A 27611-nucleotide genomic window follows, 5' to 3' on the forward strand; every position below is an offset into this window, starting at 1 on the left:
GTGTGTGTGTGTGTGTGTGTGTGTGTGTGTGTGTGTGTGTGTGTGTGTGTGTGTGTGTGTGTGTGTGTGTGTGTGTGTGTGTGTGTGTGTGTGTGTGTGTGTGTGTGTGTGTGTTAGTGTCTTCATTTTTGTATGTGAGTACGTGTGTGTGTGTGTGGGGGGGTGTGTGTGTGTGTGTGTGTGTGTGTGTGTGTGTGTGTGTGTGTGTGTATGTGTGTGTGTGTGTGTGTGTGTGTGTGTGCCTACTGACACATGTTCCTCAGAGGATGGTAATGACAAAATAAGAATAATTTAAAAATACACCTAATTATTGATTATCCAGCATCATTCATCGTATATTGTCTGAAATATTTCATCGTATTCTTACACAAGAATCACTGTCGTTCCTCTCATGCGAACTGAAAAGATCAGTAACACACGTCATGTTCCGTAGCACTTGATGTGAAACTTTCAATCTCAGATTAACTTGTTTGTCACGTAACATTACAGCTCGTCGATGTTATCTGAGCTGACGGGTTTCTGAGAAAACTCTAAGAGGAACATCTTGACTCAACATGTCTCTGACTTCAACCTTCAAACTCGTGGTTTATTACTTTCCACTGCCTAAAATAAACCTTGTCGCTGTGAAAAAAAAAACCCACTGACACACACAAACCCAATTACACTTGACGGGCCATTTATCAGTGTTCATCTGTAACGACAAACTTCGCCGCTCGCTAATCTGTCAGATCTGAACTTTGGTTACATGACAGAGACTCGAGTCGCACGGAAACTTCTCAATAACTGCCAGAGTGGTCTCCTCATGGGGGGCCGTGTGCAACAACAGAACTCTGACTTGGTCTCTTTGCTCCTATCTTTACACATCAAGATCTTCGCTTCACATAATTATTGTATCAGTCTCGCTGTCCTTTTAATTCACTTTCTGACAGAAACTAGATAGTGAGTCAATAGTGTTTAAAATTAGACAATATTGAACCAAAAATGTAGTATATAAACATGTTTATTTGGAATATTAACGCTGATTATTTATTATGCACAATTTCCCTTTATTTAATTTATCAACAAAGTAACAGGATTATCAAACAATGATGTTTTTTATTTCTTCTATGTAACAGTAAATGTAAAGAGTGTGTGTCCATAGAACACAGTTCATAGTTTTCGTCCCCATCAGCCTTTTCAACCCAAATAATGAATAGATGTATGTTTTAGGATTTATTAAAGGAAGATTTTAGTGTAAAACATATATATATATATATATTTTTTGATATTATTGTATGTGTGAGAAATGTTTGTTTAATTTTCTAAAGTGTCTTTACTGAAATGAGTCGGACACTAGAGAAGAAAAAAGGAACGACTTTTCTTAGAAACGTCTTTGTACTTTATTCAGAAATGACAACAAATCAAAACAGTCAACAACAATAGAAAAATAAAATAAGAATCAAACCCGTAAAATGGTAAAGTAATTACATGAAAACAATCAAATTCATCAAAACAATCATGAATTCCTGAGAGAGTTTCAGAGAGTTTAATGTAACATTTTATTTATAAATGAACTTTTTCATCGTCGGTAAAATACAAAACGTGATTATGAATACGTGAAAAGTAAAAAGCATGTTCATCGAGACGATTATGAAAAGAAGAAAAACAGGACGATTTTACAGATTCTTCACATGGGTCGTGATCGGAGCAGTAGATCTACTGACGCTCCGCTGACTGAGTCAGGTCGGACATCTCCAGCTCCTCCACAGGTACCTGGAGCTGCTCTCTACTCCTGCTCCTCCAGACTGTTGCCACGACAACGACAACAACACACGTGATCAAGATCACAACACTGAGCAGCACAGACCTCGCTTGATGGTGATCAACCTCTGGCTCTCGGAACATCACAAGGGTCTTAGATGAGAACACACAATGATCGTCTTTCTGCACCACACACCAGAACTCTCCGCTGTCTTCCAGAGAGATGTTAGTGATCATCAGAAGCTCGTCAGGGACATACATGTTGTCGAGTTGATAAACTTTCTTTGCATAAAAGAGTTTTCCTTCAGTTCTGTTCGACTTCATCAACCAGACAATTTCATGATTCTGTTTCCAGTCACATTGTAGAGTCACATTTTCTCCCTCAGTGAAGAACACAACAGCGGGTGCATCAGACTTGGGACACACAAACAGGTGGTAAATCTCAGACCTCAGGTCACTGAGTTCACAGATGTACATACCTGTGTGGTTCAACGTGAGAGATGGTAACATGAGTGTGTAGTTTAGACTCACATCATCCATCACTAAATTCATTATATTCCACACATGAGTTTGGTTTCCTCTGACGTCAGAACAGTTCAGCTCCAGACTTTCTTCCACCGAGCGAAGAATACACTCAGAAAGAATAAAAACATTATACTCTGACAGTACAGCACAGCTCTGATGGTTCTTCTCTAGACAGAAATAGGTGATGTCATCATAGTTATTGTTTGTTATAAGAAGAGATGAATTTTCCTTCAACAGCTGGAGTTTGTCGTCTGAAGATGTTTCATCATCTATTGAAGTTAATTCCCAATTCCCTGTTGTGTGGTTTTTATATTCTATGAACCACTGGACGCTCTGGTTTGGTCCTAAACCTTCACAAGTCAGCTTCGCTGTTGGTTCTTTGTAGAAAACAGTCTGATATCTCTTCCTGTGGTCATCACAGACGAGGAGAGTGAAGTTCCTCTCGTGGGTCACGTTGTTCTGGGTCCAGCACTGCTCTTGGTACTGACCCGAGTCTGAAACGTTCAGACTGGTGATCTCATATCTGGAGTCATGAATCACTGAAGAGTTCCCCAGAAGCGTCCTTTCCTCGCCCGTCCATCTTGAGATCAAGCAGAAGTCAGATGTTTCGTCCAGGATGAAGTGATGAGACCTCCCTTCCAGTTGGATGATGTCAGCCTGGATGTTGTTGGAGATGAGAGTCACCAGCAGCAGGAGCTCGACAGTGACGGCCATGTCTTCGTCTGTGTGTGAGCGAACGCTGACTGATCGTTTATAGTCTTTATCTCAACGCCATCTACTGAGCTTGTTCACCGGGAAGTAGCTAAAACATCGCAACACACTACACATGTATGCATGATGTATAGATTCACAACTGATTACAAGTACAACACTTACATGGGAACAGTGGTAGCAGTCGCGGAGGTGACCAGAACACTCGCAATTACATTGTACTAACACTTGGGGGAGCAAGAAAAGAATCAGTTCAATCTCTCCCTAAAGTGCCTTAAAGTGATAGTTCACCCAAAATTAAAGTTTTACTCATATTCTACTCACCCTCATGTCGACTAAGGGTTGGGATTATTTTCAAAGTAATCTGTTCCTTTTGAGAGGTATAGATAAAAATGTTTATTCCTTTTAATGTAGCGACTGGAGTTCAGTTGTCTTCGTCTTCATCTTAACGTAAAAAGACACTTAAAAACATCCAAATACCTCCGTACTGCTCGTCTGTAACGTCCATCTTGTAATGAAGTCTATATTATAAGATTCTCTATAGTGAAAACTTTTAGGCTAGCTGCTATGCTAGCTTGTAGGCCAGCTTCCTTTTCATCTTCGTCCAAAATGATTCACTTAAAAACATCCAAATCTGTATTTAAAGTTTGTTTTTTAGCGAAAGTTATAAGTCATTCAGTTCCTGCCTCACGTCCATACTCACTCAAACACATTGCAAGTGCGCAAGACTTAGCCTGCTAGCCTAGCAAATTCACCTGAAAATGAGCTTGAAATATAGACTTTTTTCAGGAAAAATTCCTCGTTTCGAGGCTTCAGTACACAATTGACGTTACAAGAGGGCAGTATGGAGGTATTTGGATGTTTTTAAGTGTCTTTTTGGGGATGAAGATGAAGCTGGCCTAGCTGCTAGCCTAGCACCCTCTGCTAAAAACAAACTGAAAAACAAATTGTTTATGGTTTCCAGGAACTATTCATCTTGTCGAGGCTTCAATACAAGAGGGACGTTACAGACGAGCAATATGGAGGTGTTTGGATGTTTTTAAGTGGGCAAAGATTAGCCTGAACTCCAGTCGCTGCGTTAAAATGAAGATACATTTTTGCCTATAACTCTAAAAATAGATACTTTATTAGTTCCCCAGAGAATAAATTATTTTGTCCATCGATAAATACATGTAAAAGAAATGAATAAATACAATCAAATAAATACATAAAAAAAATACAAAAAGACATAAATAAATAATTCACAAGTTGCCAACAAAAATTAAAAAGTGCATTTCAAGCATGAGTTCTTTTGTAGCATCTAATGGCAGGAGGAACAAAGGATGTCTTAGAAAAAAAGGAACAGATTACTCTGAAAAGAATCCCAAATAGTCGACATGAGGGGGGAGTAGAAAATGAGCGAAGTTCGAATTTTTAAGTTGTCCTGCTGCCAAGATCTGATAACAACTGGATGTAACTTCTATTGAAGTTGACTGATATTAGTTCCCTGGACTCTTTAATGGGATTCGCAGTCTTGTAATAACTCCTAAAACAGCTGCTCGAAAGGTCTTCGGGTCCGATTATTCTGAACAGAGTGATTTAATCTTGAAACAAACCTAACGATGCTCAGACGGAAAGAAGAAGAGATTGTCGCTTTCTTTTCTCCGCTCGTATCAATTTGCGTCGATCGATGACCGTTAAAGATCAGCTGTTCTCACCTGACGTGTCATTGATCGGCATCGACACTAACTCATCTACGGGCTGTTGATCTAGTGCTCGTCTGCAGCGGAGATCTGAGCGCCCATCGACCGCTCGCTCTCTCCCCGCGTAAGTCGATGGCGTGCGATCGAACCAGCAGGTCACGATAACAGTCGCTCGGTCTTGAGTGTCGTTTTGTAGTGACATGATGATGTTTTTATTTGACTGGGGAGAGAATCGGTGATTTGCTGCGCTGATCCGTCGCCATCCTTTTTGAGCAAGTCTCCAGTGTCATTAATACCCTCCACCTGGAGAATTTCAGGCCCCAAATTTATGCAAGCCATTGCATCCCTTTTCAGTCGTTTTTGTTAGATTAAAAATTATTATACACTATACGTATACGCCATACTTAAATTAATGCTAAAAGATAATCAAAATATAAAGTATAAATTACTAGCTTCATCTAAGAGCTTTAAACTTTTGAATACACATTCAACATTTCACTCAGACTGATTTACACTGTTTTCAAGACAAGCTTGGAACAGACGTAGAGTCATGACACCGGTTATTTAAAACGTCTGTTTGTCTGCCCTTTTCACACATTGGGTCGTGGATCAAAAAAACGAAGCAGGGACACATCTGTGAGGGGGGGGGGGCTAGGAGACAGGAACTTCCACCGAAGAACATTTGAATGATTAAAAAAGGAAACAAAGTAGGAAGAACTCTCCACAGGATATCGTGACACAGGGAGTTTTAAGGAATCAATAGGGTGATAGGGGGAAGGACCGCTCGGCCCGCAAATTTGCATTAAATATAGCGATGTTATTATCGTTCGGGACCGTCTTTCCTGGAGCTATCGACCTGAAAAGCTGCCGGCAAAGAGCACGCCCGCTCGATCGTAAAAGCTTGTATCTTTGTTTGACTTGAAGCGAAGCGAATAAACGACCCGTGACACTCTGCATTGACCTTTGCTCTCCATAAAGCAAAGTATAAGACGCGGAAGTGACGTTGTGTTGGAGCGACAGAAACGGACTTCAGTTTTAACCGTTTTATTTTACAAAGAAACTATGAAGTTTGAACCATTTCAAACTGTTAAACCATCAGTTTTACCCCGACTTTACTTTCCTGTAAAGCCAGCTTTAGCTATACGAGTACAGTTTTGCCATTGAAATATGAATTTCTAACACACACATTGCTTGTATCAGTCATCTTGTTCTTACGCTCACACACACTAGAGGTTGTGACAATACATGATAAATCCCGACAAGCCGCACGTTGATATTGTTAGCATTAGTTTGATATTCTATGGACTCGTATTATTGAAAAAAAAACAAACAATATATCTGTAAACCTCATTATCATTTAGATCTAAGCTTTTAATTTGTTTGTTGTTTTGTCCACTTGGTCAAGGACACACACACTACACACACTCGCTATCCCTGTCCCAGATTTTCGTCCTCTGGCTCCCGGGGGAAATATTCGGCTCTTTAGCTGCTAAATGCTCCATTATGCTCACTTGCTGATCTCTAACTGTTTTCAGATTGCTCTTGAGCGTCTCGCTGTGGCTTTATCTCCACGATCGCCCGCTCTGGGGCTCGAAACACAACACTGATACCGAACGTGAGCTGTGAAGTTGCTGCGGCCGACTCGGAACAACCCAGCAAGTCGAATGTGCCCTCTTTAAACTTGGGAAAAAAAACTTTAAACGAAACATTACTTGTGTTACTGCTGCTGGAGCCAACTAGAAATACCTTTGATAATATGTTGCATTGTCCACAATGACAAGATAAATCGGCCGTCTGTACGAATAGGTTGTGCCCCCTGGTGGACGTCAACGTCACAACATACCGTACATAATAACAACTGATGGTCTGATCGAGCAGTGTCATAAGAGTCCACTAGATGGCGGTCTCTGCACTATTTCCCTTTGTTTTGAACAACTGTTCTAATGAAACATCATTTTTAAAACGGATGGCGCCACCTACTGACCTCTCAACAACATGACACTGCTTCATGAAGCTTAACATCTTAAGACGTTTCTATTTGTTCAGGCTTTTCCTTGATTTTCTGGAACTCCTGTGTTGTTCTCAGTATTATCTTGATCTTTAAAGTATATACTTTTTTGGAGTATTGTTTTGATTTTTTAAGCGCTTTGTGACCCTGGTCTGGAAAAGCGATATATAAATAAATATTACTTACTTACTTACTTACTTCATCAGACCATGATTAGAAAAGTCTTCTTTGTTATGCTATGTTATCTCAAATACGCTTTAGAAAAAATGGATAAGTGACTCATGACTCATGCGTTTGACTCTGGATATGACTTCTAGATCTGTGATGAAAGTGTCACCCGTTAAGTGCACATTTTCAATATAAATTGCGCGATCAAATATACGCCCGAGACCGCCATCGTTCTCTCGTCAGATGAAAAGATGAGGTTCCATCGCTACATTTTCGACCATTTAAAGGTTTACGAAGCTCTTAAGCTGGAGATGATTCACTTCCCGCCTTGGCTTAAATTCAATTAGAGGACTCCGAGACAGCAGCGTTGTAGCCAAAATGAAAAACTAATTCTCCGCCGCGAGGAAACGAAAACGCCGTCACAAGGACACCGAGCGAACGAGAGAAAGATGTCCGCTCGTAAATCTGCTTTCTATTATCCTTTCCTCTCATAGGCGGCGGAGGAAGAGAGCCATCGGTAAATCTCGGGTCATCGTGTCGTGGCGCTCATTTCTGTCTCTGCTTTTTAGATATCCATCAGCCTGCGGACGTGATAGGAGGGGCCCACAATGGAGGGGCCGCGGGATGAATCACGGAGGAAGGTCTCCTCAGAAATACGTGGCTTTAAATCAAACTGTTAAACTCTGACACGACAGCGGAGAAAAAGTCCAGAGATGGATGAGCGGGACGGGGAGACATGGCGAGAAGCTATAAAGGAAAGTGACTGGGTTATTAGAGATGTGTTAAAGCTAAACTTCCGGGGCCATTACGGTGCCGTCAGACTTAATGTGATCCAGATCATCATTTAGGGCTTTAGTGAGGGTCTGATGAAGCTTCGTGAAGCAGTGTCGTTATGTTCAGAGTCCACTAGATGGCGGTCTCTGCACTGTTTCCCTTTGTTTTGATCAACTGTTTTAATGAAACGTCACATCATTTTTAAACTGATGGCGCCACCTACTGGCCTCTGAACAACATGACACTGTTTCATGAAGCTTCATCAGACCATCGATTAGTCGTTGAGCTTGTGTGCTCAAGACTATATTAAACAAATGAATCAATTAATTAAAATATTGAATATATATTTTTTCAATTGATTTATTATTATATTATTTATTTATTTTTACTAAAAAAGTTATAAATATTTATATATATTATTACATATAGCCTTGAGCACCATTTCCTTGAACTAAAAAGCAAGTTTTATTTTTGTCACAGCTGAACTACGGTTTATTATTTTTTTAATTTAAGATCAATACTTCCTGACAGCTACAGAAATGTTTTAAGAATTAAATGCTCACCACATTGCTCAAATTACAAAACACATTTTTTGTCTTTCTGATTATTGGTTATTAAAGCTTTACAATTTTGGATTTTCTAACTGAATATTGTGTCGATAATTAAAATCTCTAAAAGTAATTCATTCATTCATTTTTATTCTTGATCAAAAGACCATTTTTTTCTAACACTTTCACTCCTTTTTTTTAATGTTTCACTTGTTTTGCCTTAGTTTTTTTTTTAAATAAAATGCAACTACCAATAGCCTAAAAACTCATTCATGTTTCTGGTTTCCCGATGACTTGACCTCAACAGATAAATTTCCCTTCAAATCTCTGAAAGCGAAATGTCGACTTTAACAACCTCCTTTAATTGGATTTCACGGCAGCGAAGCACGCAGATTTAATTAGGCGGCATAATCTTTAATTGGTCAGAATGATCAATCTTAAGCTCTTGGGCTGAGCCCGACGAACAAGCCGCTGTGATCTTTCCGATCTGGGCTTGTTTCGGTTTTATTTGGGAGTGAAAACACACAAAGACGTTTAATCAGCTGCCAAACAGCGAGCGACCGGGAAAAGAGATTATCGCACCGGGGGCGATGTGGCGCCGCCTCTCATTATGTCCCCTCGCACGACTGTCCGTCCCAGATTGATGATGGCTGGGGTCGTAAATTTGACCGACACAATGACCCGCTCCTGCGAGCCGGCAGCACCAATGGCCGGATCACCGTCTGATACGAACAATGGGGCTTTTTATGACACCTCACGTGTTTAAGCGCCTTGATGTGCGGCGATAGAAACCAGGATGTTACCACGATGACACTTCCTTGTCAATAATATTGAGTGTTATTTTAACTGTAGCCACGTCTGCCTCTTTATTTATCACTCAATTAGTTACTGATGGTCTGATGAAGCTTCATGAAGCCGTGTCATTACATTTAGAGTCCACTAGATGGCGGTCTCTGCACTGTTTTTCCTTTGTTTTGAACAACTGTCGGAAAAAAAAACCTGACTGCCTGTGTAAAGAACTAGTGAGAAAATAAATGTAGTTCATGAAACCAAATAGATTAAAGTTAAACAAAAAATACTAAAGATTTAATTAGAAAAAAAACTAGATGCTTTAGCTTTTTATCGTGTTTCTTTGAATTACCTCACAAAATTACAATTATTTTTTAAGTATCTGTAATAAATGTGTTACCTTTAAATGGTCAGTTACGAGGTGACCAAATCCAAAAGTAAATATTTTTCTTATAGTGTTTGTTGGTCGCTGAGTGAAAAAAAATAGTTTCAAAGATCCAAAGATAGCAGCAATAATTACGTTTTCACACCGCTGTCGCACTTGAATCATGGTGCGTTCAAAGACCATTACTGCAGAGAGAATATTTAATTACCAAACATGAGATAAAAAGTAATTAATTGGAGGATTAACTGGGAGCGATAGCGAAGCGTGTACAAGGCTCGACCTCTGATTCAAAGTGGACATTGTAGCCGAAAGAGAAAACCTGAGATCAACTCTGAAGTGAGAAGACTATAGAGGCGAGACCATTAAATATCTTCATCGCATAAAATGACAGTTTAAAATTGGAGAGAGTGAAATAAATATAAGGGATTTTTAGAGACCAAATCATGAGATAGAATTACTCAACTATTGGTCTGATAAAGCTTTATGAAGCAGTGTCATTATTCTCAGAGTCCACTAGATGGCGGTCTCTGCACTATTTTCATTTGTTTTGAACAACTGTTCTAATGAAACATCACATTTTTCAACTGATGGCGCCACCTATTGACCTCTAAACAACATGACACTGCTTCATGAAGCTTCATCAGACCATCACTAGAAAATATTCATATTATAAGCCAATATTATTAGAAATATTGTGTTTTATTGAGAGAGGATTCAAAGTTGAATGTTATTCGAAAGATACAATAAAAAAAATAGTTGTAATTCGATTAATTTGGATTTATCAAAAATAAAATAAGACGTGAGAAAATGCAAAACATGCTAAAATATATTGTCAAATTTGAATTATAAGTAGATGTAAAAAAGGTATTTAAACAGATGTAAAAAAGGTATTTAACTCGGGTTCTGTCGAGGTTGGACGGAGTATCTGGAGGTCCTGTCAGGAGGGAGGGAGGGAGGGTGGGAGGAGGATGATGAAGGACGGCAGGCAGAGACTCGGCTCTGACCATCTGCCAGACCCTGATAACACACTCGCCCAGGAGTAACACATGCACACACACAATCCTCCTCAGGTGTGCCGATGTAGTCGTGTGTTGACGTGTCTCTGTACATGTGTGTCGGATAAGCCCGGGACCTTCAGAACACGACGATCTGCTTTAGTAAACAGTGCAAATCAGGGTGTGAAGACTCTGGCAGGACTTTAAATTCCCTTTAAATACTTCCTGGCGGTGTGGTGCGCTCGCACACGACCCCCCAAGTGCTGCTTCACCTTCAGCTGCTCCAGTTTTGGATGTTGCAAAAATGAGTTTTCGACCTGATCGAGTAAGTCTACCGCTGGCACTCCAGGTTAACATGTATTTCTGTATTGCCAGGTTTATCTAGTCCACAAGTACTGGACCACTTTATGTTGGACTTCCAATGTCAAATTCAGTTTCTAGTTTACCATGTCGACTTCAAACTATTCCACCACCATGACAAGTCATGTTCAGGTAACAAAGTAGGTTAGCAAAAGTATCTAAATGAAGAATTTGTTTACTAATAATACACTAAGAGATCTGATGGCTTCTATAGTGATGATCTGATGAAGCTTCATGAAGCAGTGTCATGTTGTTTAGAGGTCAGTAGGTGGTGCCATCAGTTTAGAAATGATGTGATGTTTCGTTAGAACAGTTGTTCAAAACAAGTAATGAGGGTTAATCAAATATTTATTTTAAATGTGTGGGTCTTTTTTTGTTTATGGCATCAAGTACCGAATGTTTTCAAGAGCATCGGCATCAAGTTAAAAATGTTAGTATCGTGATAACCCTGGTGGTTAGCCAGGTCTAGTTTACCAGGTCTATTTCTGATGACTTTACCTTTTTTTCCGACTTTTTAAATGATCCATATTTCTGTTTTGTTTGTCTTTCCCTGATATTACAGTTAACCAAGTCCACTTTTGACAGTCCTCGTTACCAATTATCATTACCAACTATTCTTACTATTTCTAGCTTTCTAGTTTATTTAAGTTTTTAGTGACCCCATATTTTAAATGATATATGAAAAAATGAATATTATGAAATTCATGAAAGTCAATAAATAACTGTCAGCTCTAGTCATATAAGTGTATATTAATCTTTCTAGTTCATTAAGTTTAATACTTACCTGCAATTGTTCCGTTCAAACCTGGTCGACTTCTCCAGATCCATGACATATTTTCTTCCAATTTCACCAGGTCTTTTGCAGACTTGCCAAGTCTATTACTGAGCCAATATTTTACAAACTACTCTTACAACTTCCAACACTATCAGAGACTCTACAAAGCCATTCATTTCTAAACTTCCCAGTCAACCAAACCTTATTATTTTCAAAACTCAGTTCATGGATATTATCGACCTTACATTTCTCCTTTCTTTTTTACCTTCTTCCTAGCTTAACAAGTCTATTTCCAACTGACAATTTCATCTCACTCTTTTGCACCTTCTAGCCACGTCTAGTTTACAAACTCTTTTTGGATTAAGGGGCAACTAAAGTGAAAACTCAACTCTCCTGACTCACTCACATGTTTCAAATGTTGAAGTCTGCCTCTCCAAGATGCAGTTAGTCTCGCATTATGACCATGTTTTGAACTAATTACTTTATATGGTTCTGAAATCGAGTCTGAAATCGAGTCTGAAATCGAGTCTGAAATCGAGTCTGAAATCGAGTCTGAAATCGAGTCTGAAATCGAGTCTGAAATCGAGTCTGAAATCGAGTCTGAAATCTCCATCCATTATGACACAATAATGGCTTCACTCCTCCTCCAGCCAGATGTAATCACGCTCCGCTTTGTTTATACAACGAGTTCCTTGGAGGTGGAGACTTTCGGGATTGATGACGCATCTTGACAAACCTAGATGTTTATCCAATCACAGTAGAGTGGACGTGGGTTTTGGTAAACAAGATTTTATCTCCAGAGAAAACCAAGGAAAAGGTTTACAAAATAGTCTTGATAAACAACAAGAAAGTCCCAAACAGACTTTTTAGGAGGAAAGCAACAGAATTTAAATGTCCTTGTTTAGATGTAATTATCAATAAGTTAAATGTATTTGTTAAATTCTTAAACTATGGTTTTTAAGTCGTGTCAGTAAAGCCGACCTGTGGTGCTGAACTTCTTTATCCTCTGACCTGCAGAGGAATCGAAACTGATGAGCCATAGTTGGACACTGGGTGGCGCTAGAGACCTCAGTGAAGTCACGGAGGTTACATAAGGGGCTCTGTCACGGACCCCCCGCGGGCTTTCATATTCGTTTATTTTCATCGTGGATGTTTTTTTTTTCATGCCTGCTTCATCCTCTGAGGTGAAAGTTCACGGCTCATTGAAGCCAGAGATACGGCGGTTTCGGATTGCGAGTCACGGTCACGTGACCACGAGCGCCCATACAACATCCGACACGTTCTCCGAATCTTCTTGTTTATCGGAGCGGCCCCGGTCAGAGATCATTCTGTCTCATGTCAGTACGCCTTAGGTTGACATCTGGCTCATTATGCAGAGTCGATCTGGGTGTTATTTTTACCTCCGCGGTGCTCTAAGGGCTCGATGAATCAAGTCATCTTCACGAGTGGAGCTGGAGTTCCTCCCTAATGTCACACCACGGCGCTTATTTAGAAACCCGGATAAAGTTCAGGATTAACTTGTTCCTCATGTGAATGCAAAGATGCATTCGTACCAAATGTGTGCGTTAAAGCGACTTGTCTATGATGGGTTCTATTACAAATTGTTGCGCTACAATATGAGAGTGGTGGATGCATCAGGTGTTGCAGTATAAAATGAAGGCATAGAATTAACATTTAAGACAGTTCAAGAAATTGAAAAAAACAAGTCCATCAAACGGACCAAGACCAAATCATCTTTTGTTTTATTTGCACTTTTACACAAGATTTACTTGTGTTTTTGAATCTGATATAAATGAATTAACTAGTTAAATATCAGGATTAGTTCACTTCTTCATGGTTGATCCACGTCATATATTTAGTGTCTTTATGTGCAATAAAAAATTCTATCCTATACCTACTGGGAGCTCTGGACTATTGCAATGTTTTTGAAGCCATTTGTGTTTTAATTAACTTATATGAAAAACCCAACTCTCCTGACTCACTCACATGTTTCAAATGTTAGATTATTCTTCTCCAAGATGCAGTAAGTCTCATTGTGACCATGTTTTGAACTTATTACTTTATAAAGTAATATCTCCTCCATCTGAAATCTTGGTAAATGAGAGGTTACAAGAGCGGAGTCCATTAATGCGTATTAATTGTTTTCACGGCCCACTTTGTTTATACAACGACACCCTTTTGAGTTGGAGACTTTCGGAATTGGTGCGCTGCGTGAAAAACCCCGATTTTTGACCAATCAGAGCAGAGTGGGTGTGGTTATGGTAAACAAGATTTAATCTCCAGCGGGGAAAAAAACAAATAAAAATCTTTATAAGTGGGCGGGGCTAAAGCACATTTTCTAATGTAAATATTTGAATGACGAGAGAGTTTTGTACAAACACATACTGATGAGTACAATAGATCCAACATCTATTTAAGACACACTTAAATCAACACATTAGTTGCTCTGTAAGGTGGGTGTTTATAAAAATATAAAACATATAATAATCTGAGCCCGATGGCGTCCATTTTAAATGTTTTTGTGCACCAGAGTTGCAGGGTCTCCATCTGTTTTATGATAACCGGGTCAACTACTGCACCGAGGTCCTCCAGACAAATTGCTTAAACTTTTAAAAATGTGTATCTTCTATAAGAAGTATTTCTTGTGTGTTCTTCTATAAGAAGTATTTCTGTTTCCCAGATCAAGCATCAGGGTCCATAACCCCTCGCCGGACCGACCATGTTGACACTTGAGTTTTAAATAAAGCAGTCGGGCTGACGGAGCGTCTGCGAGAGAGAGGAAGCCTTTTGTTCCGCGGAGAGCGATCCGTCTGGTTAATGAGACAGAGGTTTCAGTCCAGAACAGAGAGGCCTTCAGGGAGCGAGGCCGCGGTTCGGGTCTCATTAGGATGACGAGGCAGAGTCAGCCCGGCTTTTTGTTGACGGTCGGCGGTGTTGACATTTCATATTCGGCTTTAAATGAGCGCTGAGGGGACGAGGAACGGCTTCGGTTGTGTTCTGTTGATGACTGATCTCGGTCTGACCCATCCGGTCCTGATTTAACGCCCCATTTCCTCATTAAAATGAGTCACGTTCCTGCTGTTTACATTCCATCCTCTCTTTTGGAAATGGTTCTATCAAGGGTCAGTTTGTGATTACAGAGAATACATCCATCATATCTGTTGTTGCTAAAGACTTGTTCCTCTGAAGCATCATCTCTACTGTGAAATACGTCTGGAAACTAGTGATGATGCTTCATGAAGCTTCATGGAGCAGTGTCATGTTGTTTAGAGGTCACAGTTGTTCAAAACAAAGGAAAATAGTGCAGAGCCCGCCATCTAGTGGACTCTGAAAATAATGACACTGCTTCACGAAGCTTCATGAAGCTTCATGGAGCAGTGTCATGTCGTTTAGAGGTCAGAAGGTGGCGCATCAGTTTAAAAACGATGGGATCTTTCATTAAAACAGTTGTTCAAAACAAAGGAAAATAGTGCAGAGACCGCCATCTAGTGGACTCTTAAAATAATGACACTGCGTCATGAAGGTTCATCAGACCATTACTAGTTATCATAGTTGCAGTTTCTTTTTTCGCAACAGTTTTTTATACTAAATATTGGCAGTTCTGTTATTTGTAACATGTTGTAACAGAGGTCGTTTTTTTTTTTTGCATTTTCCTTGTTTACCATTGTTTTATATCAGGGTTAAGGTGACCCGGAGGCCCGAAAATAAATGTGTTTGTGGTATCCCTTGTGTGCTCTCTGGGTCAAGGTTAACGACCTCTACCACTGCATATGTATGGTCATCTTGACCAAGAGATAACACAAGGGATACTACAAACACATTAGTTTTTGGACCTTCGGGTCACCTTGACCCAGAGACCACACAAGGGTTACCACAAACACATTTGTTTTTGGGGTCTTCGGGTCACCTTGACCAAGAGATAACACAAGGGATACCACAAACACATTAGTTTTCTGGCCTTCGGGTCACCTTGACCCAGAGACCACACAAGGGTTACCACAAACACATTTGTTTTTGGGGTCTTCGGGTCACCTTGACCAACAGATAACACAAGGGATACTACAAACACATTAGTTTTCGAACCTTCCGGTCACCTTGACCCTGACATAAGGGTTAATAAAATATTTATTTTAAATTTGTGGGTCTTTTTTTGTTTATCCTTGTGGCATTGAGTACCGAATGTTTTTAAGAGCATCAATTTACAACTGTTAGTATCGTGATAACCCTACTAGTTAGTTTGGTTAATAATTAGTTTAAAAAATGACATAACACATCATCGTCTCCCTCCACAGGTTGTTCAACTTGACTCAACAGCACTGATCTTCGTTCCAGTTGGACCTTCTTAATGAAAAGTTTCACATCAGGTAAGAATTTCTTCTTCTTCTTCTTCTTCTTCTTGGATCTGATGTAGACGTGAAGGTTGTGTGCTGGTGTGAGTCAGTTGAAATATAACTGAAGGCGCAAGAATGTTGGTAATGAATCATTGGACGACCAGAGGGTCCATGATGGAGGTCTATTTCATTCTTTTTTTATTTGTAAAGCCTTAAAAAAGCAAAAGAAAACATAGTAAATAAATTTAAAATATATATATATATATTCTATTTAGTGATTCGGAATGAATCACAATGTTTAAATGTGTAATTTAATATTATTACGGTTATCGCTAGCATTGTGTAGCGTTTTTATATGTAAAATAGATTTTTATTTTATTCTATTTTACTGTATTTTTACTGTACTTTAGCATGTTTTTGTTTTGTTTTTGCAATTAGTTAAGCCTTGAAAAAGCACAGGAACACACAGAAAAGACCATATAAAATAAATCAGAAACTAAATAAATCCAATAATAAAATGTTTAATTTAATATTACTACGGTTGTTGCTACTAGCATTTAGCTTTCTTGTTTTAATGTAAAATATTTTTTGATTTTGATCTATTTTATTTAATTTTTTCACATTTATTGATTTGTTTTGCATTTTATAAACCCTTAAAATAACATTCCCTTTCTTTCTGCAATTTGTACCAAGTTTTTAAAAGTATTTTTTATTGTATTTGGGTTTTGCTCAGCTGTTGTTTGCTTCTCATATTCATGAATCCACAGCGGGACGATGTGTAATTCTCACAGATCCACTCACACCTGCTCTTCTGTTTGGTAAATATCAAACATGCCAGAGATGGAAATGGATCTTCCACCAGACACACACACACACACACACAGACACACACACACGCACACACACACACTCATGCCACGTAACTGACCGTCTGACAGGTTAGTAGGTCAGCTGTGATTTTCATTGTGTCAACTGCTCACAAAACACTCAGTCAACACAAAACAGATGTGTGTTTATGTGTGTGTTTTGGGGAGATTGACGGTGTGTGTGTGTGTGTGAGAGACTGCAGATCCACCAGCTGCCGCTGATAAATCCGAGTGCGTATTCTTGTTGGTCCAGCTGTCTATTTTATTTGCATGGTGTGCGTTTGTGTGTATTTTTCTGGAGTTGAGCGAAGACCAAATGGCTTGATGAAAACAGTCCAGCGGCCAATGAAAGTTCTCTTGATGGACGACGATAACAGAAGGACGTGTGTGTGGCAGCGATTTACAACACAAGACAATAAAACACATCAAGTTTCATTTACTTTTATATTTGGGACTTTATATTGTGGGCAGAGAAGCATCATGTCACTATTTTCAGAGTCCACTAGATGGCGGTCTCTGCACTATTTTCCTTTGTTTCCCTTTGCCTTCCACGTCATTTTTAAACTGATGGCGCCACCTACTGACCTCTAAACAACATGACACTGTTTCATGAAGCTTCATCAGATCATCACTATAGAAGCCATCTCTTAGTGTATTATAGATATTAAATCTTTCATGGAGTCAATATCTGTTCAGTTTTTGTCAAGTTTTCTTGCCTACTAGTCTTTTTCATATTTTTTCACCTAGTCATTGTTTATTCTCTTCATTTGTATTCTTCTAGTTCTTCAAGTCCATTCCAAATCTTTAGAAAGTCATCAAGTTTATTTTGGACTTTAGTACATTAGGTTCCAATTCAAATGTTTCCAAGTCTATTTCCATTTCTGAGTTTTTATTCACTGTATTTTGGACTGAATACTTGACAGCTTTGTTCTCCAAACATTTGTTCATTACTTTCCGACTCACCATCTAGTTTTCCAAGTCGATCCCAGACTGATTCATTCCGCGAGTCTATTTTTAAATCAATATAAAACCCAGTTAATGTTTTCTCCTAGATTAATAGTCAGACTTTTAAATTATACCAAGTCAATTTCTGTTGACTTGTTTCATATTTTTCATTTCATAGGTTATCAAATCACTTTCAGATTTTTCTTCTGTACCGAGTCAAATTCAGACTTTCTCTCTTGATCTTTTGGGCGTCATAGCTCACGGCAGAGTGGTTGTCTTGTGGCCTGAGAAGTTGCGGGTTCAATCCCAGCTCTTGATGAGATTGTAGCGTTGTGTCCCTGAGCAAGACACTTTACCTCGATTGCTCCTGATGGTTCAACTGCGTCGCAGCCTACTCCCATCAGTGTGTGATTGTGTGTGTAAATTGGTGAATGCGTAACTAGTGTAAAATGCTAAAATAAGGATAGAAAGGCACTATATAAGTAAGAGCCAATTACCATGAAGAGCTTCCTATTTTGGCGTTTTACAACTTTATGAATCCACTTTTAACTTTATTTCACCAAGTGTTCTTTGGACCTAATCGTGTAATCCAGTTTTAATAATCTACTGAGTTTCTACCATTAAATGAACTCTCAGAATATTAATCCATGACTGGTCATACATTTGATGGTCTTGATGGTCTTGATGGTATTGATGGTATTGATGGTCTTGATGATCTTGATGGTCTTTATGGTCTTTATAGTCTCTATGGTCTTGATGGTCTTGATGGTCTTGATGGCCTTTATGGTCTTTATGGTCTTGATGGTCTCGATGGTCTTGATGGTATTTATGTTATTTATGGTCTTTATGGTCTTTATGGTCTTGATGGTATTACTGGTATTTATGGTATGTATGGTCTTGATGGTCTTGATGGTCTTGATGGTCTTGATGGTCTTGATGGTCTTTGTGGTCTTTATGGTCTTTATGGTCTTGGTGATCTTGATGGTCTTAATGGTCTTGATGGTCTTTATGGTCATGATGGTCTTTATGGACTATACGGTTTTGATGGTCTTTATGGTCTTGATGGTCTTGATGGTCTTGATGGTCTTTATGGTCTTTATGGTCTTGATGGTCTTTATGGACTTTACGGTCTTGATGATCTTGATGGTCTTTATGGTCTTCCTAAATGTCTGGGACTAAACGATGATGATGAACAATCTGGTTGTTCTGAGGGACTCAATTTCTTTTTTTTCCTTTCTGGTTGTTCTGAGTCCAAGTTCCTTAACATCTGACGGACCGTGACTGGGTCAACAGAAATAAGAATTGACCAGACAATCCGATTCTTTCTTCTTTATCCGACCCACTTTAGATTTTTTGGGGAAAATGTGGAATTTTGGGTCATGAGGGATTTGACGTCGGGAAGTTTGTGAAATGGAGCTGTTCGTGACACAATAGCGGACGGAAAGAATCCTCGGCGCTCGAAAACAAAAGCTTCTCTTTTGTCTTGTCGCGTTGAAAGACAAATCACACTGCCGGCGGTGTAAACCAGGACACTGATAAAAGACAAGCGAATCGAGGACAAACCTGCAGCAGAGAAGAGAAAGAAAAAAAAACGCAGCAGTAAAAAAGGACCGGGCCCCGGATCGTCTCTGCAGTAATAACAAGACTTTTATAGGCAATTAAACTGACGATGGATGGTGAGAGAGAGTGTTTGCATGTAGCTGGCGGAGGCTTCGTGGTTTATTGGCCTCAAGCTTTCAGAGAGAACAAGACCGTAAAGATTCCTCGCCTCGTTTGCCACTTCTGTATGATTTTTGCTTAAAGGTCACCGAGTCAAACGTGGAATGATTATAGTGTGTTATTGTCCTCACAGTGTGTGGAATTAAGAAAAGAGAGAGCAGCAATATTTTTGTTGGCCTTTGTTGTTTGCCTTTTGAAGGTTGCTTGTGCTTTTGTCTGAGTCAACGTTTTCCTTTCAAGTTCTCTCTTGACCTTCAGCTTTGTACTAAAGTTTATTAAAAACACAGCGTACAATAAAATAAATTAAAAAATATGAGTTTAACTCATAAATTTGCTTTAATATAAATACTGACCAGGGCGTTCAGCATCTTATAAGCTAAGTTTACAAGTACTAACAGTCAAACGTAGTGTATATTTCTGTCTTTTCTTTTCTGAAATGTTAAGATTTTTACAATGAAAGCTTAAAATATATAGTGCAAATGGACCTGATAGACACATGTCAGATGGATGGTAGGGTCTGCGATGACCCTGCGAGGGTTGACAGAGGGAAGTTAAATATAACAGGTCCAATTCAACAACAATAAACGTAGTAAAAATAAATTAAACGTTTAAATATTATATTTCATTGGATTCCAAAACTCAAAATGCAATACTTAAGGCCTTAAGATTTAATTAACATTTTTAAACATGTTATCACAGAAATGCAGGAAAACTGGGGTGTTTTTTTTAATAATAAGCAGTTTATTAATAATATTTTTTATTATAAGCATTTGACAGAAAAAACATGTGTGTAAATAAAACATTTATACATGTCTTATTCAAACCTCCATCAAGAGTAGGAGGGGAAATGTAGGTTTGACAAAAACATTGTTTTAAATGATAGTTATACAGTTATATATGAACTGATATCTGAAAGTTCTAAACACCAAAGGAATAACCAAACCTCAGCGCCGGATTGAACCCTTTTAGTTATGGAATTCAACAGAGGAAATTATTATTTGAGGTATTTTGTGAAATCAAAACTGTTTAATAAGCTTAGCAGAAGGATTTTATTTGCAGGCATGAACCAGATTTACTGAAAAATGCTTTTGAAGTTCTCCACCAGCAGCAGATAAAGAATTGAAATATATTCAAAGCTAAACTAGGACACACACACACACACACACACACACATTTATTCACACATCCAATGCAGCATCGTTTTAACAAGAATTGCAAGTTGTTGTTTATTTTTTAATTGTGTGAATGTTGTGTGTGTGTGTCCGTGTGTGAAGTCGAGAGGCGGCTTCAAGCTGACAGCGAGGTGAAAAACAGGGGCGTGTGTGACACCTGTCATCCTGACACACAACCTCTCCGACTTACCTGCTGTGTGTTAGTGTGTTTGTGCACATATGGCAGATTAATGAAAAACAAACAAGCTCAGCTTGACTTAAAATGAGAAGCTAAGTGTGCGTCATGGTTAAGAGGCTATAATGAAGTGTCCTTGAGTCTTTGATTGTTGGAAATATGTTGGCCCAAAAACTGTTTCTAAAAATTGTTTTTCGTCTCGAGGCTTCCATCTTATTCCATGTTGCACAAAAGGTGTTGGACTCAAAGTCAATGCACTTTCTGACAGCATAATTTGGCGGATAAATTGTGTGTGCGGGTGAGAAGACATGGGTGGTTTTGCCAGGCCAGGTGTCACAACTATAATTAAAAAAAATATTGACAATAAAAAGTGAAAATGATACCTGAACCAAAATGAGGCATCGAAGCACTCATCGGACTTGGGATGGGTTATTACCGTTGATATAACAAACAGTGCAATCGTAAAGTGTTGTTGATATAGAAATATGAAACTATAGCTGAAACTTAAACAAAGAACAGAGATCAGATCTGGTTAAAATTCATACAAGTTTTACTTGTACAAGGAGTGAGAACAACTTGTAAGTAAGTCATTTATATTTATAGAGCGCTTTTTCCAGACCAAGGTCACAAAGCGCTTAAATAATCAAAACAATACTCAATAAAATATATACTTAAAAGGTCAAGATAAAACTGATAACACAACAGGAGAAAAAAAGGAAAAGCCTGCATAAATAAAAAGGCCTTAAGATGTTTCTTGAAAGAGTCATTATCTGTTCTGATGCGAAGGACTGTTGCGTCGCTATTTATTCTCCTTTACAGTTACTGTTGTTCAAGGCTGGGTCAGTTTATAGTCCTTCACAGATTTACACCTGGAATATGCTCATCTGAAGAGAGGCTCTGCATCTCTGCGACAAAACTCAAGCAGTGTTAAGCAACACAATAGAGTCAATGAGAGAATATTAATCTGTGAGGTTTAGTAAAATATGATAAACTTACTTAAGCTTACCACTTTCCCATTAAGAGTATTGGTACCCATCCCTAGTGATGAGTTCACTGAGAGGAAGCGAGACAAAAGTGGTGTTGCGAAACATTAAAACATGCTGGATGTTTCAGGAGAAGTTAGAAAGATGAAATCTTGACCTGGTAACTTCTCTGGATTCTTCAGTCATGCTGCGATGGTCTGATGAAGCTTCATGAAACAGTGTCATTATCTTCAGAGTCCACTAGATGGCGGTCTCTGCGCTATTTTCCTTTAGTTTTGAACAATTGTGCTAATGAAACATCACATCATTTTCAAAACTGATGGCGCCACCTACTGACCTCTAAACAACATGACACTGCTTCATGAAGCTTCATCAAACCATCAGTACTTGTAAGTCCTCCACATATACCCAGCAACAGATCAGTGGTTACAACATGCATTCACTAGGACAGAGTAACATGAAACCAAATTGCAACAATGAGAAACAGCCTTACAGCTCTTTTCCAGCTGGTTGATTTTAAATGTAAATGTTCTTGAAGAGAAAAAGAAACCCTTCAGATATGAAACGACGCTCTGATCAAGTGATGATAGCAACAATTAAATATATTTCTAAAGATAGAATTAATGAAATACTGGCAGGCAGATAGAGAGAGAGAGCGAGAGAGATCGGTGTTTCTTTTCTTTTTATTTATCCGGCTCTTGATTACATCTTTGAACGTCTGATGCTGAAATAATCTTTGTAGAAAGAAAGTTCTGATCTAAAATGAAAGATAGCGGCAAAACAGAGGGAAAGTGACGCATTCAAAGTGAGGAAATTCAGAGCTCGAGCATGAGACGAGATAAAAATAGCAACTGTGAGCTGCAGATGTGAAATCAGCAGGTACAACGGTCAGGGTGATGCGAGCGACCTGCGGCCGACGGCATGTGTGTGTGTGTGTGTGTGTGTGTGTGTGTGTGTGAGTGTGTGTGTGTGTTGACTAACTAGGAAAGCCGGAAGCTGCAAACAGACGAGTGTAAACGGTTGAACTCGGGGAAATATGAGCCTGTTTGTTCCACTTATGGTGATGGTGCGTTTGATTGTACATTTTTCATGTTAGCTTAAAAGCATCGGCATCAAAGAGGACGTATGTTTAGTTTATGAATGAATCTCATTACTTACCGAGACTATAGGTGAAGACGAGGCAGAGTGGAGGCAACATTTTAGCAGCAAGAGTTTTAGCCAATTGTGGAAAAATATTGATACATTTAATTATTGCAATGATTTCACCAAACTGTATCGATATTCAACAGCACTGTATAAAAGCGTTTTTTTGTTTATTTTTTTATTTGCCTTTCAAATATATTTTATTTTTAGCAGTACTAACGTACAGATATTCACAGTGTTGGTTCATTTTTGTATTAATATTAAACATTTGGCCGCAAGTCATTGCATCCTCTGCAGCAAAAGAACAAGTGAAATCCTGTGAGATCTCTGTGACTGAGGATGAGAGGATTCAGTCTACTCCAGCAGCTTTTAAGATCTGACGTTTGGAACATATTTTGGTTTAAGAACAAGTGTTAGCAGTTTTATACCTGCTGAGTTAGGAAGGAGATTGTCTACCTGAAGCCTGGTCCTTTTGAGGTTTCTGCCTCATTCTGAGGCTGTTTTTCCTGCCAACTGTGGCGTTATCGTGAGATATTGGCAGCGTACTAGAGCTGCGATGCTAATATAAAGCAAGTTTAAAGTAACATTGTTAACAATAAATCATGAATCCTCTTCTAAAATGACCAAAAAATATTTTATTTATATATTGTTTTACCTTGAAAACAATAACTATGCTTGAATACGCTATTGACGAGAAATTGTTGTTGGAGTATTTATATCTCAGCACAGGACAGACCGAATACCACAATACCCTGTGATTGTCTTTTCCTCTGTCTCTTTGTCACTGGTCAAGGAACGATAATAAAAATACTAGAAAGTAGCAGTTACGACTTTGTCAAGAGTCATGCTGTCTGTAGATTCTTCAACACCAGAGTCAACACTAGAACTATATAATCGCAACTACAATATTGAAATATATGTGAATAAATGGCAGTATATTAGAAACTACTAGTTTCACTCAAAAAGTTGCCTCATCGTGAAGGCAGGACCCTCTTTGTCAAAGGGATCCACCTGGTCAAGGCAAGCTCTTTAGGTGTAGGAGACTCCAGCCATGTTACTTAAATGTAAAAACATCTTTAAAAACTGAGTGAAGTTTCTCTAAATGTGAGCAATTGGTGTTCAACAATGTCTTTGAAAAGCATTTTTTTCTTTTTCACTCTGCTTGCATAATGTCCACGTTAGTTGCCGCCACAAAGAGGAGAACGAATGAAAGACAGGAAGTTTAAAAACAAAGTGAGATTCGCTCTTCTTGGGATGTTACATCTTGTATTATCCTCAGAAATGGTGTATGACAATATCCCCAACCTTGGAATGATCACTCTCACTCATGCTGTCACTTTAGCTTAGGAGATCAAGAGGAGATAACACCAGCCCCACAGTTTTCACTGAACACAGTCTTTCTCCCTTTATCAATGAGTCGGTTGTTCTGCAAGTTTCCCTTTTCTTCCCCGCATCCATCGCTTCCCTGTGGTTTCTGTTTAGAGCGAGTGGAGTTTTCTCAACGCTTTTGGTCTCTAAACACTGTTTCCTATTTGCAGTTAAAATGCATCCGTAAAACACAGAGATTGTTTTCTCTTTATCACGATCATGTCGTCTGTGGTTTATCAAAAAGCCCAGAAACTTTGAATCAAACACAAACTGAAACTGTGACGGATTAATGTGATGGAAGGGAAATGAAAATAGAACAAAAAAGACGAGACATACATTTGTACTGAATGAGATGAAGTGTTAAACTCAAGACTGTCAAAGACAAGTTTCTGTCGCTTTGGCAAACTATGGAGAAGTAATTCCTGATTTTTTTTTTCAAGTTTTGATCATTTTGATCTTCCTTTATCTTTACAAATCATCAGTAATCCATCTCTAAAGTCTGTTTAAAGGGGGCAGGAGTCTTTCCAGGTCTATTTCAGACTCAATGAGTTATGATGAGCAGTTATTTTGAAGAGCTTTACCTTATCATTAGCTTTCCCAAAGTCCTGCTCAAACGTTCCTCCATTGGTCTTCCATCCCTCTGGTCCTTCAGTAACTCAGTCTGAGTACCTCTTACCTTTGACCATGAGGGTCCCCAGTTGTATTCAACACTAGACTAGGAGTGGTTATGAAAGAGGGCTATTGCTATTTTTTAAATTCGTTTCTGAGCAAGTCATTTAAAAGTCCCGTAAAAATCCTTAGAGTTCAATCTTTATGGGACTCAGTACTTCTTTAGAAGTCTTCACTTTGATGGTTCCACCAAGGAGTTCTGTCAGCCTGTTATATTGTTCCCCATGACGATGGCCAACTGACACAACCGTTCTATAAACACTTTGATCGGCACTGATTTTTTAGATATAAAAAAGGTGATCTTTGTAAGACAAGATCATTTGTGAGATCTTTTGAAAGTGGTCTTGTCTAACTAGTGATGGTCTGATGGAGCTTCATGAAGCATTGTCATGTTGTTTAGAGGTGAGTAGGTGGCGCTATCAGTTGAAAAATGATGTGATGTTTCATTATAGCCGTTGTTCAAAACAAAGGAAAATAGTGCAGAGACCACCATCTAGTGGGCCCTGAAAATAATGACACTGCTTCATGAATCTTCATCAGACCATCACTATGTCTAATGTGCCGTATACGTTTGGAGAAAGACTCCGGTGAATTCTGATCACAGAATCCAACATTGTAAGTAAGAATGCGAGATATCACTCTCACTGTCAGAGGAACATTATATTTCCCTCCATCTGTTCTTATGAACCGCCGCGTGAGCATTTTAATAAGTGCTTGCGGCACTGGACAGCACTTTCTCTTCCGAAAAACCTGCAGCGAGGTGATGACTGAGTAGATTTGTTCTGCTGCGCAGTAAAATGGTATGAATGTGCTGCTTCTCCCGGGGGAGCCAGTGAAGCCGGGGAAACAAGAGCGGCAATAACAACACCATAACCGGGGAGATGTTTTATGTGACAAACAAATCTGTCTTCTTAAGGAAAGTGAAACAAGTTGTCTATATCTCTCTATTAAGACCTAGAAACACCCTATTTTTGTATCAAGAACTTGTGGGTTGTGAGCCAACAACCTGTAAATAACTTAAAAGAGGTTACATTTTAAATAACATCAAAGTGTTTAGCAGGACTAAAACCCACATGCGTGTAATGCCTTCAATAGCCTCAAATCCGGCTGCAGCACGATGGCTCACAGCAAGAATGTCACAGGTTCGCTTCCAGGCCTGAAGGGAGGAAACTTGTGACCTTAATTGGGAACTTGGGGAAATTGTCCATAAGTAAGTGTGTGGGAATGGTTGTACTGTCATTGTGTGCCCTGCAACCGGAATAATGCCAATTCTGCTAAAATATTCTGAGGGGACTCAAGCAAACGACATTTTCAATAGTGGTTTCAAAGTAGTGATGTTCTGATGAAGCTTCATGAAGCAGTGTCATTATTTTCAGAGTCCACTAGATGGCGGTCTCTGCACTATTTTCCTTTGTTTTGAACAACTGTTCTTATGAAACATCTTTCAACTGATGGCGCCACCTACTGACCTCTTAACAACATGACACTGCTTCATGAAGCTTCATCAGATAATTACTATCTCAAAGTGCATGATGTTGACTGTGGTGGGAGTCTTACCCTCAGTTTGTTAAATTAAACCTATTAGTCCAACATGTTATCTATTGCTGGGAAATAAAGTGGTAGTTGGTCAGTTTTTATTGACAATTGTGAGAAAATACTCGTGTTAATCCAGTTGAACCTGCAGCCATGGAGTATTGTTCATGAATAATAAAACGTCCTCAATGTAACCAAATGGCATCACTGGTTCAACTTGAACCCCCAACTTTTAAATATCCTAGAGCAGGAATCTTTTACATCAGAAGGTCATGTTCCATTGGTGAGACTCACTCAGAAAAAACTAACACCAAAACAGTATCAATAATGTTCTACTAAAGCTGTAAATAAACATTCTCCGGTCTCGATCATTCATAAATCCTTTCCCAATGTCCTGTTCTTGTCCGAAAACCTTTCACAGTGTAGACTCATGACAACCGTGTCAAAGGAGAAGCTCACGACTGCTGGCGCCATTTTTGTTTTGATGAATCTGAGAAAGCGCAGTAGCATTTCATGGTCGAACTCATAGACTATAGTGCACTGCCTAGTACTCCCATGTGTACTCACTACTGAGCCTGAACAACACAATCAAGACTAACATCATCAATGTCTTGCGAGCAGATTGTCTCTGTCTTTATAGCAGCTACTGAAGGAAGTTGCATTGTTGAAATCCCTCCCCGTCAACACTCCTCGAATAAGTTGATCAGTATGACTTTAACTTTCAAGTCAATTCTGTATTTCCTGAGCATCATACTGCATACTGTCGACTCTGGTGGGACCCAAACCCACAACCTTTGAATAACTGCATAAGTCCAGAAGTCCAAAGCGGTACCCCCTGCGCCACAGAGCCTGATAAACTAGTCCCAGTGGAGGAAAGTGTCTTGAAATAAATGGGAACAATGTCTGGCGACACAATTGTCTCTCTGTGTCTGGGCTGAGGTTGAGTCACTGCACATTTACCCCGTGTGACTAGATTCAAAATGGTGTTCAGATCTAGTGGGACTCAAACCAACCGCCTTTAGCATTTGTCTAAAATGTTCTTTTGCAACATTATAGAAAAAACCTCGGGGGACTAGAACCCAGAACCTTTGAATTACTGCCAAAGCCCCAGAAGTCTAACCCGATGCTAATATTAACGTGAACAATGTCTTTAGTCATGTATTTAGTCAGCGCACTTTTACCCTGTGGTGGAATCGTCTCCTCTTCCAAACACAAGGCTATTATTGCTCAGTGTGATGTTCGCTGTC

At 39.1% G+C, this 27611-nt stretch overlaps 2 protein-coding genes across 2 annotated transcripts in view; one reads left to right on the top strand and one right to left on the bottom strand.

Moving 5' to 3' along the window:
• The window catches only part of LOC148075292 (leucine-rich repeat and fibronectin type III domain-containing protein 1-like protein), a 238486-nt gene that overhangs the window by 123913 nt on the left and 86962 nt on the right, over positions 1-27611 (top strand). Inside the window, exon 5 of the mRNA XM_087795959.1 lies at positions 15753-15824. Coding sequence (XP_087652085.1) covers positions 15806-15824 — 19 coding nt within the window. The 5' untranslated portion in view covers positions 15753-15805. The remainder of the gene's footprint in view (positions 1-15752; positions 15825-27611) is intronic.
• Positions 1696-2979, bottom strand: LOC148075293 (pregnancy-specific beta-1-glycoprotein 4-like). Its single transcript, XM_087794914.1, has 2 exons — positions 2754-2979; positions 1696-2642 (listed from the first exon to the last, which is right to left on the bottom strand). The coding sequence occupies exons 1-2, from the start codon at positions 2977-2979 to the stop codon at positions 1696-1698; spliced, it is 1173 nt and encodes a 390-aa protein (XP_087651040.1).

This window comes from Callionymus lyra, chromosome 7, assembly GCF_982586985.1.
Source record: "Callionymus lyra chromosome 7, fCalLyr1.hap1.1, whole genome shotgun sequence".
NCBI lineage: Eukaryota > Metazoa > Chordata > Actinopteri > Syngnathiformes > Callionymidae > Callionymus > Callionymus lyra.

Bases quoted from the DNA above. Each gene is read 5' to 3' on its own strand.
- LOC148075293 (XM_087794914.1), bottom strand. From the start codon at position 2,979: ATGGCCGTCACTGTCGAGCTCCTGCTGCTGGTGACTCTCATCTCCAAC. The intron at 2,643-2,753 runs GTCAGTACCAAG...TTTTCTACAAAG, and splicing joins TCTGAACGTTTCAGACTCGG to AACCAACAGCGAAGCTGACT.